Source organism: Atractosteus spatula, chromosome 5 (assembly GCF_055471065.1).
Source record: "Atractosteus spatula isolate fAtrSpa1 chromosome 5, fAtrSpa1.hap1, whole genome shotgun sequence".
Classification (NCBI taxonomy): Eukaryota; Metazoa; Chordata; class Actinopteri; order Semionotiformes; family Lepisosteidae; genus Atractosteus; species Atractosteus spatula.
The window spans coordinates 13,460,160-13,477,445 of NC_142710.1; the positions used below are offsets into that span (position 1 = coordinate 13,460,160).

The 17,286-nt window shown below is 51.3% G+C and overlaps 1 protein-coding gene and 4 non-coding genes across 5 annotated transcripts in view; 1 reads left to right on the forward strand and 4 right to left on the reverse strand.

The window, feature by feature from the left end:
• The first annotated feature begins 1,792 nt into the window (after positions 1–1,792).
• Positions 1,793–1,865, forward strand: trnam-cau (transfer RNA methionine (anticodon CAU)). The gene has a single exon. It is a non-coding gene; the product is annotated as a tRNA-Met (tRNA).
• A 339-nt stretch (positions 1,866–2,204) lies between these two features.
• On the reverse strand, positions 2,205–2,276 carry trnap-ugg (transfer RNA proline (anticodon UGG)). Its single transcript has one exon. It is a non-coding gene; the product is annotated as a tRNA-Pro (tRNA).
• A 1,912-nt stretch (positions 2,277–4,188) lies between these two features.
• Positions 4,189–4,295, reverse strand: LOC148834206 (U6 spliceosomal RNA). Its single transcript, XR_016091171.1, has one exon. It is a non-coding gene; the product is annotated as a U6 spliceosomal RNA (small nuclear RNA).
• Positions 4,296–5,504: 1,209 nt separating this feature from the next.
• On the reverse strand, positions 5,505–5,611 carry LOC148834207 (U6 spliceosomal RNA). Its single transcript, XR_016091172.1, has one exon. It is a non-coding gene; the product is annotated as a U6 spliceosomal RNA (small nuclear RNA).
• A 5,146-nt stretch (positions 5,612–10,757) lies between these two features.
• Positions 10,758–17,286, reverse strand: part of fbxl19 (F-box and leucine rich repeat protein 19) — a 32,576-nt gene continuing 26,047 nt past the window's right edge. Inside the window, exon 11 of the mRNA XM_088916911.1 lies at positions 10,758–17,271. Within this exon, the coding sequence (XP_088773037.1) occupies positions 17,099–17,271 (173 nt within the window). The 3' untranslated portion in view covers positions 10,758–17,098. The remainder of the gene's footprint in view (positions 17,272–17,286) is intronic.

The following is a 17,286-nucleotide window of genomic DNA, read 5'->3' on the forward strand; positions in this document are numbered from 1 at the left end:
GCACGCTCATCTCCCCTGCAAGACGATGTTGCCGTGTGTCTCAAACCAGTAAAATGGTCAGAAGATCATCAATATTAAACAGTTCAGGTTTTTTAAAGATGCTGTATGTTACTTCAAAGTATTTAGATAATATCCGTTCATCCTCCCTAGGGTGGCACAGTGGCACAGGGGTTAAGCATTCAGAACCAGCAGCGAAACACATACCGGGGGACACCAGTGGGAACTACAGGGAAGTGCAATTAAAAAATTGAGGACAGGAGGCTCTACATTACACAAAGGGTGGTGGGAGTGGGGGACAAGCCGCCCAGCCATGTTGTTGAAGCCGATACCCTGACTTCTCTCAAGAAACAGCCGGATGAGATCCTTCAGTCAGGAGGCACTACTTTACACAAAGTGTGGTGGGAGTGTGGAACAAGCTGCCCAGCCATGTTGTTGAAGCTGATAACCGGACGGCTCTTAAGGAACAGCTGGATGAGATCCTTCAGTCAGGACAGGAGGCACTACTTTACACAAAGGGTGGTGGGAGTGTGGAACAAGCGGCCCAGCCATGTTGTTGAAACCGATAACCTGACGTCTCTCAAGAAACAGCTGGATGAGATCCTTGGTTTAATTAGCTACCAAACGGGCTGGAATGTGCGAATGGCCTCCTCTAGTCTGTGACCCCTCTAACCTCCCTATGCTGTAAATAATAACAGCGAGGAGCTGTGCTGCCTTTTACATGTGCAGGAGATGGTTCCTGTAGTGGTTTTGCATTGCACTTGAAATGAAAGCCTGCTCTACAAAACGTGTTTATAATTGGTGGCTGAGTTTGTCAACCTTTCCAGAGGCAGTATGTACTTTAAAATTGAGTAGATGGCGTGAACCTACAGTATGTGTGTTAGAGATAAATCCGGCTTTCTGAGCTTTCCTAGAAGCCCACGAACCTACCAGACTGTCTCCGGACCGCGAGAGGAAACCAGAGCCCCTGAGGGAGACCCAGGTGAACGAGGCAGCAGTGCTCACTCACCACAGCGCCCTAAGAAGGTCGTGACTTTCCTTATTAGTGCCCAGCGGAACCGAGACCAGACAGCTCCTCAAATACGCCAGGCGGAGAGGACGCGCTGCTGGACCGGGGACCCCCCACTTCAGCCAGAAAGACTCGGGGTACCGTAGGATGGAGGCGGGAGACGGACTCGGCACAGGATATGCAGGGTTTTTTTTAAGAAAGAAAGGTATTGGGGTGATCACATGGAAAAAATCCACCAGTCCGGTCATTTTCTTACTGCTTTATCCCGTGCAGCGTCGCTGCGGACGCCGGACCTATCCCGGTGCCGTATCCAGTTCAGAACAAGTTTCCCCTAAAAACAAACCTTCCCGGATCCCTAAGGGAACAGGCAGCTCCTGCGAGAGCCTTCCTGCCTTCGCTTCTCACGATACGGACAGGAAGAGCCCGTTGAGCGTGCGATTCTATTGGTGTCTTTGCTAGAGATTGCAGGTATATACTGTATGTGTATTTATTTTACTGTCGCCACATGAACCAAATCTTACATCATCTGTACGAAAGACAGGGGAACCGGGAGGAAAGCACACGAGGGCTGTGTGCATCTCCTTATTTGTGGCATATAACTAATTTTACACGTGGTGGATGAGAGACATCACGCGCGGATTTCGGAGACTGATACAGATTTGCGGAGAGGTACCGAGCTGGACACAGCACCAGCCTGCGACATGACAGCCCTCCAAGAGAAAACGAAATCTTAAAAGCGACAGATGAGTCGTAGCCTGCGCTGTGTCGCCTCGGTGATCGCGCCGGGCCTCGTTAGCGCAGTAGGTAGCGCGTCAGTCTCATAATCTGAAGGTCGTGAGTTCGATCCTCACACGGGGCAGGGTTGTGGTTTTTGTTTCTTTCTCTTTCTTATAGACGGCAGTGCAGTCGGACGTGCTCTTGCCCAAATACCGCAGCAAAACTGGGGCATTTAGTCGACACGCCCCCCTGGTTTTTGCCCTCGATTCGACTGTCAGTCGCCGCCTGCGGCTTTCTAACAACTTCTGGACGAGCACAGCGGCGAGCAGAGCCTCCTGCGCACGGGCTCCCGCGACTCGTTGCGTTTTACAGCGCAAATCCGTCTCCGTCGCTGCCCCCGGAGTGCCGTCCAACACACGAGGAGCTCTGGATATCACGCCAATCTTCGTTCACAAGATCAAGAAAGAAAACAAAAGGGCAGGGGCTCGTCCGGGATTTGAACCCGGGACCTCTCGCACCCAAAGCGAGAATCATACCCCTAGACCAACGAGCCGCGGAGGAGTGTTCTTCGCAACGCAAGAAATGGCTTCTCGTTCTCTCTTGTCGCGATACCGAGAAACACCCAGGCGGGGGCGATGCCTTGATCAGCCTGTAGGTGGAGCTGTTGGATTGTTTTTCCGGGTTTGTGTCACAGGCGTTTTGCTTTTCCGAGTTGGAAAACGGCCGCCTTCGGATCCCGTCAGAGTGCTGTGCGCGTTGAGCTCTTGGATGACCTCGTAATGTATCTTTGGTATTTGTCATCCAAATGTAACTTGTGATACAGCGTCTTTAATCCATTCATTGCACGACGGTCCTGTACTGTCCACCAATTTTCGCCTTATTATTTTTCTAGCAATAATACAGAGTCAAAAAAAAAGTATTTTTATATTGAATTGCTACTTTTTCCTTTGATAAATCACCAAGGATACATGTAATGGCAGTCAGTGGAATTGAGATCTTTAGGTGTCTGAGAGCTTTCCCCGCTGTAGAGGTCCATAATGACTGTGCTGACAATACCATGATAAGTGCAATAGCGAGCCTTTATGTGTGTTACATTTTGAACACATTCCTGTATTATGCCACTTCATCTTTTTCAAATTTTAGAGTCTGTTTAGTGATTTAGTGGAATATGTCCAACAGTGTTTGAATTTCTTCATCGCCCAGGGCAGATTGGTATCTGTCTAAGCTGTCGGTGTCCCATCTGTACGCCTGGTTGAGGTCGTACAGCTGGCTGGGCTGTGTCTCTGTGCTGGTGTGCTCTCTTCATGTAGAGTGTGATCCGGCTGTGGTCGGAGAGGGGAGTTTGTGGCCTGACAGTGAAGGCACTGATACAGGAGGGGTCCAGGTCGGTGATGGCGTAGTCCACCACACTGCTGCCCAGAGCTGAGCTGTAGGTGAACCTGCCTAGAGAGTCCCCTCTAGTCCTGCCGTTGACGATGTACAGGCCCAGCCCTTGACAGAGCTGGAGCAGCTCGCGCCCGGTGCGGCTGACCGTGGTGTCATGGCTGCACCTGTGTGAGGTGACCGGTGTGTGGTACAGAGGGGATTATCCGAATACATGAGTGTTTCCCTGTGTGCTGGTGAAGTCTGCCAGGGTGCCTGTTCGTGCATTGAGGTCTCCACAGAGCAGCACGTTTCCCTGGCCCTAGAAGTGACTGATCTCCGTGTGGAGACTGGGGAGAATTCCCTCACTGTAATAAACCACACAGGAAAACCTCATTTTCTGTACAGATGATATTTCTTTTGATTTTAAGCCAAACTCGTGACTCTTCTCTCTTTACTAATTGTATGGAGTGACTGAGCTCCGCTCTGTACCACACAATGATCCCCCCAGAGTCTCTGCCCGAGTGATTTGTTGTTTTTTTTTACAGAGGGCACCATGTCTCCTGTAGGATCATGATGTCTGTCTCCTTTACATTCTTGATAAACTCAGTGCTCTTCTCTCTCTCTCCTTGTCTTCAGTTCTCTATTTTGTGCTCTGTCACTGTCGAACATTAACCCTTGATTATGGTTTTTATGATTTGTTATGAAGTTAATTAACCAGAATAAACCTCATTAACCCCCCTTGATCACTGTGTTTACCTGCCTCTTCGCCTGCCTGTGGGTAAATATCACCTCAGACACCCCCCTGTCCCAGGCGCTGTGACTGAGGCCCTGAGGAAGGCACTCAGGATGTGATCAGCAAACGCTGTTAGACTTCATGGCCACCTGGATCACAGCGATATAGTCACACAGAGAGAATTTCACCTCCTTTTTCATATTCAAGTATTTAAATTGGGTTTAGATCTACTGAGTGATAGGAGCTGCTGCAGACATTTCTCCAGTCAACAAAGAAAGGAAACTGTCCTGCACCTCACTTCACACTGACGCCCCTCAAAATATGTTCAGTAACCGCCCGTCGCATCCTTTATAACAGAGAGGAGGACAAAAATATGGAACGCTTCACGAATTTGCGTGTCATCCTTGCGCAGGGGCCATGCTAATCTTCTCTGTATCGTTCCAATTTTAGTATATGTGCTGCCGAAGCGAGCACGATATACTCGACTGTGCGAGTCGTATTTATTGTAGGCATATTAGATATATACTCCATTCATGGTGGGGACTGTAATTAAGAATTCATGATTATTCTTTCACATCAACATATATTATCATTATTATGTTCCAACAAGTGTTTCTTATGCAAATCACAATTTAGAGATGGTATTTTCTCTCCATTCAGAACCTTTAAAAAATTGTTGTTTCACGGAGGTAGCAGAGAACTCTGGGAAACGTCTGTGCAGCAGTGAGACTGACAGCCATGGACCGTCCAATGGCAAGGGAGCCTGTGGAGAAGGCGGGACTTCCTCTCTGCAGGATTCAGGCCCGGCCCTGAGGAAGGAGGGGGAGGAGTTTTAGTCCTTCAGACACAAAGACGCTCGGAGCGACTTGCTGTTGTTCGGCTGCAGTCGCTTCATGAACTCGTGGACTGAGTCTCGTTTCTCTGAGTGCAGACAGAGCTCCAGCTGTAGAATGAAATATCCACCTCTGTAAACAGCAGGGCTGCGACAGTGACCCAGCAGGATCGGGGCTCCAGGCAGCAGAAGAGCCTAGAAGGACTGTGCACTGTAATTAACTGGATCAGGGCTGATCAGAGCAAGCGCTCATGGCACAAGCTTTATAGAAGAGGAGGGTGGTACTGATTTTCTTTCATTTCTGTGTTCTCTTCTGTTCTCTCTCCTCCTGTCTTCCTTCTCTCTCTCCTTGTCTTCAGTCTCTGTATCGATTTTGTGCTCTGTCAATGTTGAACATTAACACTTGATTATGGTTTTTATGATTTATTATGAAGTTAATTAGCCAGAATAAACCTCATTAACCCCCCTTGGTCACTGTGTTTACCTGCCTCTTCGCCTGCCTGTGGGTAAATATCACCTCAGACACCCCCCTGTCCCAGGCACTGTGACTGAGGCCCTGAGGAAGGCACTCAGGATGTGATCAGCAAGCGCTATTACACTTCATGGCCACCTGGATCACAGCGATATAGTCTCATTTCACAGAGAGAATAGAACTTCACCTCCTTTTCCAGCTTTCCAGTATTATACCAGGAGTTTAAATTGGGTTTAGATCTACTGAGTGATAGGAGCTGCTGCAGACATTTCTCCAGTCAACAAAGAAAGGAAACTGTCCTGCACCTCACCTCACACTGACGCCCCTCAAAATATGTTCAGTAACGGCCCGTCGCTCCCATTATAACAGAAAGGAGGACAAAAATATGGAACGCTTCACGAATTTGCGTGTCATCCTTGCGCAGGGGCCATGCTAATCTTCTCTGTATCGTTCCAATTTTAGTATATGTGCTGCCGAAGCGAGCACGGTAAAGTAAGCTGTGTAGACGGTATTTATGGCAGGGTACCTGAGATATATGCCCCTCTCATGGTGAGCACAGCAGTTCAGAATTCATGCTTATCATTACACATGAACATGCATGATCAGTATTATGTTTCAACAAGTCCTTTTTAAGCAGGCCACAATTCAGAGATGGTATTTTCTCTCCATTCAGAACCTTTTAAAAACTTGTTCTTTCACATTGGAGCAGAGATCTCTGGGAAACGTCTGTGCAGCAGTGAGACTGACAGCCATGGACCGTCCAATGGCAAGGGAGCCTGTGGAGAAGGCGGGACTTCCTCTCTGCAGGATTCAGGCCCGGCCCTGAGGAAGGAGGGGGAGGAGTTTTAGTCCTTCAGACACAAAGACGCTCGGAGCGACTTGCTGTTGTTCGGCTGCAGTCGCTTCATGAACTCGTGGACTGAGTCTCGTTTCTCTGAGTGCAGACAGAGCTCTAGCTGTAGAATGAAATATCCACCTCTGTAAACAGCAGGGCTGCGACAGTGACCCAGCAGGATCGGGGCTCCAGGCAGCAGAAGAGCCTAGAAGGACTGTGCACTGTAATTAACTGGATCAGGGCTGACCAGAGCAAGCGCTCATGGCACAAGCTTTATAGAAGAGGAGGGTGATACTGATTTTCTTTCATTTCTGTGTTCTCTTCTGTTCTCTCTCCTCCTGTCTTCCTTCTCTCTCTCCTTGTCTTCAGTCTCTGTATCGATTTTGTGCTCTGTCAATGTTGAACATTAACCCTTGATTATGGTTTTTATGATTTATTGTGAAGTTAATTAACCAGAATAAACCTCATTAACCCCCCTTGGTCACTGTGTTTACCTGCCTCTTCGTCTGCCTGTGGGTAAATATCACCTCAGACACCCCCCTGTCCCAGGCGCTGTGACTGAGGCCCTGAGGAAGGCACTCAGGATGCGATCAGCACACGCTATTACACTTCATGGCTGCCTGGATCATAGTAATATAATCTCATTTAACACCTCCTTTTTATAATCCATATCTTTTGGCTCCATTTGTTTTAAAAAAAGGTTGGTGAAGACTAAATTGTAAATTGTTTACGTAGTTTTATGCCCTGAAGACAAACGCAGAAACAGAGCTTTGTCACTCTTGATCGCAGAATCAACCAACTCTTTTCCTACTTAAAAATTCTCCATAAAGACCACAGGGTCTAACGCCCCGGACTTAGGAAGAAAGACTTAAGGGTTTGATGTTGCCACATGGTTTACTGCTGCCAGACTGGGAAGCAATTACAATGGTGAGCACGATGTCAGGATAGTGTTACTGCAAGGCTTGGCCCTAGGCAGAGCAATGAGTCCTCTGTATTCCCTGGCACAGCTTTGGCAAAACAGTAATAAAGAGCCCCTCCTTTTCTCTTCTCACCTGGCAACAGTCAGGCCACACCCACTCGCTGCTAAGCACCTGTCTGACCACACCCCCCCCCCATCCTCCGCTAAGTGGCTGAATGACCACACCCACTCAGTGCTAGACATCGGTCTAACCACACCCACTGAATGCTGGGCACCGGTCTGGCCACACCCACCCAGTGCTAGGCATCGGTCTGGCCACACCCACCCAGTGCTAGGCATCGGTTTGGCCACACCCACCCAGTGCTAGGCATCGGGCTGGCCACACCCACCCAGTGCTAGGCATCGGTTTGGCCACACCCACCCACTCCTAGGAAATACTCTGAGCACCCCAACTCGTTGCTAGGCAACAGTTTGACCATTACCCATTCATCACCCAGCAATCACATTTAAGAGCCTCCCACTGCACAAGGTCAGATGCCCTTTTCCTGACCCCTGGGAGAAACTGATTCTCCCTGCTTGACAAGACGCCTCTCTTCTGTGGACGATTTCCGGTCTGAGTATTAAGGGTCATGCTGCGAGACAACAGCATGCTAGACAGAACGATGCCCAGGTGAAGGTTCTCATCAGAGAGCTGCTTCTGATGCAGCGCTATGGTCCAGTCAGAGAGGCTTTGCCCATCTCTGCCTCATGAACATGTCTGCAGCAGGGTGCGGGGAGGGGCAGTCCAGCCCTTCGAGGGTGAAGGACACCCACTTTTTTTGAAGGACGTATCATACCGGCAGTTTCATGCAGACGTTTGGGCACCCCTGGCCAAACTACACGTTGTGTTGATTTTCTAAGTGACAAGAAGTTAACACAACCTCTGCAGCGAACAAACTTAAACTTGACGTACTTCTGCAAATATTAAGGCGCAGTTACTATTTATTTGATAAATGTAACTGATTGAAAATAAAATAAAACAATAAGGCAAAAGGGGGTCCCCTTTCGCCCACTTAACTTGCGCCCTAGAAATAGTTGTACTTTGTCAATGGTCAGATAACTACACTCAGCCCGAATTCACTGTCCCTACATCGGGCTGTTTGATGTGCAGGAGAACTGTCCGTCCAGGAACGGCGCATTCGTGTCTGCGTCATTGGGTGTCAACATGATGACAATCCTGTTTGCTCAGGGGGACCGATTCCTTGCGGTAGTTCAATCCTTATACTTACAATCGTTATATAACTAGGACTGTAGTTATAGCAGTCTGTGCTTTCTGTTGGATGTACAACTATTGTTTTCTTAACGATTCAGAACCTCGTTACCGTCGATGTAGCTGCAAAAATGATCGAGTGTGGTACTTTGTCGCTCCAGACAATACTAATGTAGCGCCCTCGCCTGGCGCTGCGGCCGAAGGGCGCCCGGCTGGGGTGCGCGGCGAGGGGCGGGACGGGGCCGGGGAGAGCCGCTGGCCAGTGCCGCTGACCCACTGCAAAACGGGCGTACAGTCTGGTGAGATCGCCCGGATTCGTGTAAATAGTTCCCTGGGTTCGCACCCCTGTTATACTTGCGCCCAATTGCCACCCTATCCTGTGTACCTGTACCCGAACAGACCCCAGTGTGTTGCGCTCTTCATCTCTCTCTCCGGTCCTGGGCGCCGTGGTTGTGCTTTTGCTGTGCCGGACGCCCGTCCGGAAAATAAAAGCGCCGTTTCTCTTTTAAACGAGAGTCTGAAATTACTGTGTCAATCCTCGCCGAGCCCTGAAAACGTTACAACAATAATCGCGAGAGTGGTGCTGAACGTGAAACCGTGCTTCATCGCTAAATACCAGATGGCTCGTCGTTATCTTCTGTCGGCGGCATGGTTGCGCGATTTCGCGTGGGTACTTGCAACGGCTCCGTTTCAACCGAAGTATCACCGCCCCCCCCAGAGTTTCGGGCTACAGATTTCTCCCCTGGCGGCAGTCCTGTCGGAAACCCGAGAGACTCGGCTGGGGCGGGTTGTTTGCTGCTGTGCGGAGCCGCTGAACTCGGAGAGTCGGCATCTTCAGTTTAGAGCCCCTGGCTTCTGGAATACAGTCCCATCTAGAGTGAGACAACCCCCTAATTGTATGACACTTGATAACGAAGCGAAATCACGGCCTAAAGCAGGTCAATCTTGTTATCATCAAGGTCCCGATGCCTCTTTTAGTAACTAGCATCATGTCACGGGTCGTGATGAGGGATCGTCTTTGCATGCGACTCCTGCAATTTTCACTCTGTTTATTAATTTAGTTTAACATGCCCTTATCCCTGTGTGCTTTGCTTTACCATCTGTAATATGTACGTAATGCCACTTCTTCCAATCCGGGGTTGGAAGGGAGCCGGAGCCACAGGGCACACACAGACCCAGGCACGCTCTCACCCCAGGGCCTGCTCACCCAGAAGACAATCAAGCTGCCGGCATGTACGAGGACCGCGGGAGGAAACCCACTCGAACACAGGGGAGAACATGCGGACTCCACACAGACAGCACCCCCCAGGAACTGAACCCAGGGCCCCAGCCCTGCGAGGCAGCAATACGAAACGCCGCCCCCCCACCACGTAGTTGTCTCCGCGGAGAAGAAAGGAGCGTTCAGCCCCTCCGGCTCGTGTGGGAGTTGAGGAGCTGAGCACACGTAACGGTGCAGCCAGCGGTGCCCAGACACCACCCACTCTTCGTGTAAAGAAGGGGCTCCTGTTCTCGGTCCTAAATGAATCCCCCTTCGGTTTCCAAGTGTGACCCCGTGTCCTGGTGACACTAGTGAGTGTGAAACCTGGGTTGAACCTGAATCTACAGCCTTTAGGACTTTACACTAGGATGCAATCTTCTCCCAGACTCCTCTATTCCAGACAGGAGAGATCTACCTCCCTACACCAGTCTGTATGACTGAGGGGGGCCTATAACACTCGCTGGACTGGGGCTGGAGCCCCTGTGACTGAGGGGGACCTATAAGACTCACTGGACTGGGGCTGGAGCCCCTCTGACTGAGGGGGGCCTATAAGACTCACTGTACTGGGGCTGGAGCCCCTCTGATTGAGGGGGACCTATAAGACTCACTGGACTGGGGCTGGAGCCCCTCTGACTGAGGGGGGCCTATAAGACTCACTGGACTGGGGCTGGAGCCCCTCTGACTGAGGGGGACCTATAAGACTCACTGGACTGGGGCTGGAGCCCCTCTGATTGAGGGGGACCTATAAGACTCACTGGACTGGGGCTGGAGCCCCTCTGACTGAGGGGGACCTATAAGACTCACTGGACTGGGGCTGGAGCCCCTCTGATTGAGGGGGACCTGTAAGCCTCACTGGACTGGGGCTGGAGCCCCTCTGACTGAGGGGGACCTATAAGACTCACTGGACTGGGGCTCCTTTTTTGTGAACCACGGCAGGATCTGGAAGAGTGAATACAGTAGCCCAAGGATGATCAACGTCTGTCCTGGAGGATGACTGCATCTTCAGCGCTTCACGCCAGCTCCCCTCTGACTTAATACCCAGGTTACTAATTACTAATTTATCTGGCTGGTGCTTTTATCCAAAGAGACTTCCACTGGGACCCACGTGTACAGCGGCGTGTTTTAGTGTTGCAGTCTACACCAGGGAATAAAGTGTCGCTTAGTGGCGAGTGAAGTGAATCTTTCTCCAAGGTGGACAACCCTCAGTCTTCCAGCCACTGAGGGGCCACACTGCTGCCCCTGCAGCTAGGGAACCACTTGTTGGCCTAATCGGAGCCCGTTGGCGGTTCGAGCCCTGTCTTCAGGTGCATCCGAGTTAAGCCGGACGTGCAAGGAGTCAGTAAGCACTCGAATCACTGAAACCCACACCGCTTCCACACAGCTCATAAAAACAAGCCCATCTCCTTTATTTCCACTTTTTCATTATTTTCTCTTTTGTACAGTAGTTACCCTTTAAGTAGCTGCCTTGATTTTTTTTTTCATTTTGTCAAACGTTTTTTGTTCATTTCCCGAGGAAAGTCTTTATTCTTAGAGGTGAGCGCCTCTCTCTCTCTCTCTCTCTCAATCTCTCTCCCATCTGTTTTGGGATTTTTTTTTTGTCATGTTCATGAAACAGCAACCAACAAAAAAAAAATGGAAGAAAAAGAAAAGCAGGATAAAAAAATAAAATTATAAAACAGACAAAATAAAAGGACAATCAATAAAAGCCCCCCCCCCCCCAGATAGAGGGAAGCTGGAATTTTGGCAAGGTCCGACAAGAGACAGCGAGCTGAGGTCAGTCCAGTCCGATATGGTCCAGTCCAGTACCATGTAGCTCAGTCCAGTCCAGAACAGTACAATACAGCCCAGCATGGCGTTATAGAGCCACGAATGAAGTAAAACAGATCAGTACAGTTCAAAACAGTGAAGTACAACACGGTCCAAACCACAGTAAACCAAATGCGGAACAGTAGAGCTCAGTACAAGACGGGGCAGTCCACAGTGTCCATCTCCTCTGTGCAGTCGGCCCAATACGGCCCAGCGCAGCCGACAGCACCGGGCACCTAACCAAAGCCAAGACAAAGACACCGCCGCCCGGAAAAGTAACATACAGTTCAGAAACACATACCAGCCTCCAGGGACACTCATCTAAAAGCAGGTCCAGCTCACAGCTCAGTGAACACTTCTGTACGACACTTCCCTGAGTCGGGCTAAACTGTTCGGCCCAGTACAGTACTGCTGTTTCTGCATCTGTACAGAACAGTGCAGCCCATATCAGCACAATATGGGAACAGAACGGGCAGTGCAGTATTGATACAGTCCAGCCCAGTACTACCCATTCTGCTCTCATATTGTATATTACAGTCCAGCACAGTAAATACTGCCCATTCTGCACGCATAGAGAATTATACGGTACAATATTACCAATTCTGTTGCCATTTAGTATTAATACAGTCCTGTACAGTACAATACTACCCATTCTGTTATGGTACAGTAGAATACAGCCTGGTCCAATATAATATAGGAACAGCATGGACAGTACACAATAATATGGTCCAACCCAATACTGTCCATGCTGTTCCTATATTATATTGGACCAGGCTGCATTCTTCTGCACAGTATCAGAAGGGGCAGGAGAGTATAATATGGTCCAGTCCAATACTGCCCCTTCTGTTACTGTACAGTAGAATACAGACTGGTCCAGTACAAGAGGGGATCAGAAAGGGCGGTACAGAATAATACAATCCAGTACAGTACAATACTATCCATTCAGTTCCCACACAGTATAGCACCGTCCAGTCCAATACTCCCCATTCTGTTCCCACACAGTATAGCACAGTCCAGTACAAGAATACCCCTTCAGTTCCAGTACAGTATATAATAAGACCAGTCCAGTACAATAAAAGACAACCGTCCAGTGAAATACAAGTGTGTGGAGTACTCATAGTAGGAAGTCCAATACAGTTCAGTTGCGCTAAAAGCCAACCGGGACAGAATACAGAACAGTCCAGTTCAGTGCAACAGAGTCTAGATCAGTTTAGTACAATACAATGCACTGCAGTCCAGCACAGCACAGCACGGTACAGTACATCAGGCCAGCTCAGTACACACCACAACACAGTCTAGGCAAAGTTGCACCAAACACAATACAATGCAGTGCAGTCCAGACCACCTCAGCAAAGTCCGGCCCAGTCCAGCCCGGTTGGCTCCAGTACGGTTCAGTGCATTGTCGAGCACAAGGGCTCCCTCTCTCCCCTCCTCCCCGTGGGACGGAGAGGGAGAGCGGTGCCGAACTGGCTGAAGAAAGAAAGAGAAAAAGACGAAGAATAAGTCCCTGAAATGGCACACGTAGTGATGGGGGTGGGAGGCTAAGGGGCGCTCTCTCTCCGGCGCTGTCCCACCAAGCCTGCGATCCCTGACTCTGCTCGATCCGATCGCTTCTGCTCCCTGGCTGCCCTGCACGAGCTAGGAGGACTCGTCGGCCAAGGCGCTGAGGCTCTGGACTCGCGGGCTCCCGTTTGGGGTGGGATTAGGTGAGCAATGGGCTGAGGTCACTCCACCCAGTTCCCTGGGTTTGTGTTCACACATGGACACGCTGCATGCAGACACACAGTCTCTCACAATCACGCACTGTTGCACGGCCACACACAAGAATCTCGCACATGCTGCACAGCCACACAAGAATCTCGCACATGCTGCACAGCCACACACAAGAATCTCACACTCACACACTGTTGCACGGCCACACACAAGAATCTCACACTTGCACACTGCTGCATGGCCACAAACAAGAATCTCACACTGTTGCACGGACACACACAAGAATCTCACCACAGGCTTTCTCACTCACGTGCAGTTCCTTATGCGCACAACATAAGCATTGTGCCAACACCATTTCAGTTCCTTCCAATCTGACTGGTGTTCCTGCGCTCTCTGACACGCTGCCCTTCGTATAGACCACTCCACTAAAATCCCTGGCAAGACTTTTTCCTGAAAGGATGTACAGTGTCTCCTGCAGGTGTCCATACAGCATGTCTCCAAACTACCGGGTGATGCAGCTGTAGCACAATACCAAGCACAGAACGGCACAGCCACAAGCCACCGCTGTACCAGGTAGTCTGGCATTGTGCCTCACGCAGGGCCTGACGCGCATGCTCGTGCAGAAGGACAATAATGTCACTGGCGCAGTGCAGAAAGAAACAGGACAACTCCAATATACACAAGAGCTGAGGACTGACCTTGGAGTCCTCAGCCCAGTTCCTCAAGGCCCAGTTGTCTCTGCCGGGCTTTGTTCTTCAGGTACCTGAACCCAGATTCAGCTAAGAGTTCACTGATCGAGTGAGTTGTAACCTTTAGAGATTACATTTTGCCCTGGAGCGGTCGGAGAGATTTAAAGTTATGAAGAGAGGAAACCCGGGACACCCAGAGGAAACCTAGGCAAACCCAGGGAGAACATACAAACTCCCCACATACAGCACCCCAGGTCCGGATTTGAACCCGGGGGCCCCCGCGCTGCAAGACAGCAAAGCCGACCGCTGTGCACACCTCTAACTGCGTATCACTCTCCACCTCGACAGTGCCGGACTTCACAGACAGGACGTCAGGATGGAGAGGTAGGATCTGTCTCAATCCAGGTCACGACGCCGTTTTCCCGCAGACCCTCTGCAGCAGCTTCACTGACCACAAGGGGGCCACCGCCCACAGGCTGAGAACTGCCGCCAGAGACGACGGGGGGCGCACGGCCCTTGAACGGGAAAGCCAGCGCAGCACGGGACAGAGGTTTCATGGACGGGAAGAGGACTTTCCCGCACCTCTGACACTCCCATTACGTGTTCCAGAGCGCCGACGCAGCCCAGCTCTGGAATGCTCCCTGAGAAACATTAGTGTCATACCTACAATGGAGTGCCCCCGAAAACTTGAAAAAGCGGGCAAGTGGCTATTGTCCCTTCTGCAGTTAATTTCACTGATGGGCCAAATTTGCTGATCAATGCGGTACGGATGTAAAGAAACCTACATGACGTGTACATTCACACGACTGTTTTTTTCCCCCATGATCTATGCGTGACCCTTTCTCAAAATACCCGTGGCAAAATCATAGCACCTAGTAACCACATCACCTCTTATAGCAGCATCTTCCTAAGAACATTCGATAGTCAGATTTTGGGGTTCCTTATTTTACAAGTGGAAAGGCGTCTTATTTTACATCTGGAAAGGACAGACCACGGTTCCTCTCTCTCACTCTCTGGTGCCCATTGCCAGCTCTACACCGCCATCATGATAATTATCCTCGCTAGGTCTGTTAAGTCTCACAGCTGTCCACCTGTACTCTGCTCAGGATGTTGCTTCAGGGCAGTGGGACCTGGCTCTGGTCCTGCAGGTTCCCTCGTTCAGTGAGTGAGCCGAAACCAACCACCCTTGCGTCTGATACAGGGTCACTCCCCACCGTGGGCGTGTCTGATACAGGGTCACTCCCCACCGTGGGTGTGTCTGATACAGGGCCACTCCCCCACCATAGGCGTGTCTGATACAGGGTCACTCCCCCACCGTGGGCGTGTCTGATACAGGGTCGCTCCCCACCGTGGGCGTGTCCGATACAGCATCACTCTACACGCTGGGTGTATCTGATACAGCATCACTCTCCACCGTGGGCATGTCTGATACAGTGTCACTCCCTCGTGGGCGTGTCTGATACAGTGTCACTCCCTCATGGGCGTGTCTGATACAGGGTCACTCCCTCGTGGGCGTGTCTGATACAGGGTCACAGCCCACCATGGGCGTGTCTGATACAGCGTCACTCTACACGCTGGGTGTGTCTGATACAGCATCACTCCCCACCGTGGGTGGGTCTGATACAGGGTCACTCCCCACCGTGGGTGTGTCTGATACAGTAGCACTCCACACTGTGGGTGGCACACATCAAATGCCCTATCCCCACTGAATTCCACGCGTGTCTGATGCAGTGTCACTCCCACTTGTGCCCGTTTACCATTAGCTATTCAACCTAGTATGAATTAAGGAAGCAAAAGAGCAAGCTGAGGAAAGTCTGAACAAAGGTCTGTATGCCAAAGCCGTAAATGAAACACCCTGAAGTCTGGCACGTCTGAAGCCCAGGGCAGCGTGCAGCGACAGCCGAACAAGCCTGCAGTTCAATTCAAGGCATCGATGAGCAGCGGGGATTCAAGAGCTCAGCCGAAATGAGAACCAGGAGACACGGCGGGTCCCCCAGGACAGGAGCGGAGAAATCTGGTCAGCCCCCTCTTTCGCAGGCAGTGACCGCTCCAACAACAGGAGGGCTCGGCCCAGGGGATGGGATGACCAAGCAGGAATGTACTTCACAGTTTAAATGACGGCCGAGCCTTCATTTCAAGTCACGTCTCTATTTCTTCACTATGTGGTCACAGGCATACTGCATGTATACCCCTGGTCTACGATCTGGAACCTGACCTCGGGGTCACCGATTTCTCTCCTCCTTTTCCTCTGGGAACCTGGAATTGTCAGCGCACACCGTTGTCGCCTCTGCAGCCTCTCAGGCCCTGTGGACTGTGCCACCTCATGGTCTCTCTTTCACTCTTTGCAGGAGTGGCGTCCCTCCCTGCTGTCAGCGTGAGATGCATTAAGAGTGAATCCCAGGGTCAGACCAGCGACCTCTAGCCCACACCAGGACCAGTGCGGTGACTGAGATTTGGCAACCGTCTGCCCGTGCTCTCGAAGAACCGAGAAAATGGACTGTAGGGAGGCGAGTCGGAGAGGGGATGATAGCTGATCTGTGTGCCCAACATTAACACAGCAGTAATAATGACAAAAACGTGCCAGCAGGCGGCAGGCATGCGCTGCTTTACTTGCATCTTGTGTGCCATCAGCACCCACAGTGCCCTGTAACTGGCCTTCTGGTGATGCACCTGGCTGCTCAGTGCTCCTGAAGGTGAGTGCTTCACACGGCTGGCCTGGGATATAGGGAGATAGAGTGCCCGATCACTGTCCCTCTCTCTCATTGTCTCTGGTGCCCACTGCCAACTCTACAGCAGGAGTGGAAGGTGGCAGTGTGTCTCCTGTGACTCACTCATTCTGTACGTCACACTCTCCCCCTCTCACTCCCAGTATCTCTCACTCTCTACCTCCTGCATCAAGTGTCTCACTCCCTGACTCACGGTGCCAGTTTCTCTCACTCCCTCTCCCACTCACGATGCCACACTCACCCTCCCTCTCGATCACACTGTCTCACTCTCTCCCTCCCTCTCGATCCCGGTGTCACACTGTCTCACTCTCTCCCTCCCTCTCGATCCCGGTGTCACACTGTCTCACTCTCTCCCTCCCTCTCGATCCCGGTGTCTCACTCTCTCCCTCCTTCTCGATCCCGGTGTCACACTATCTCACTCCCTCTCGATCCCAGTGTCACACTGTCTCACTCCCTCTCGATCCCGGTGTCACACTCCCTCCCTCTCGATCCCGGTGTCACTGTCTCACTCCCTCTCAATCCCGGTGTCACACTGTCTCACTCTCTCCCTCCCTCTCGATCCCGGTACCACTCTCTCCCTCCCTCTCGATCCCGGTACCACTCTCTCCCTCCCTCTCGATCCCGGTGTCACACTGTCTCACTCTCTCCCTCCCTCTCGATCCCGGTACCACTCTCTCTCTCTCTCTGTGCCCGTCCCATGAGTGCGAGCAGAGCAGAGCAGGAGCGAACGATGCAGTCTCTCTCTCTCCCTCTCTCGGTGGCGGGGAGTGTGTGCCCGTTAGCTGTTCTTAAGCAGCAGTCTGTCCTCGGGGCAGGAGAAGCGGGCGCAGTTCTGGGCCCAGTGCTGACAGGCATCGGGCGACACCAAGCGGCAGGAGCGGAGGTCCACACGACACAGGGACGGACAACGCCGCAGCAGCGCCAGGCTCTGGTCGGTTACCCTCGCACAGCCTGGGAAACACACGG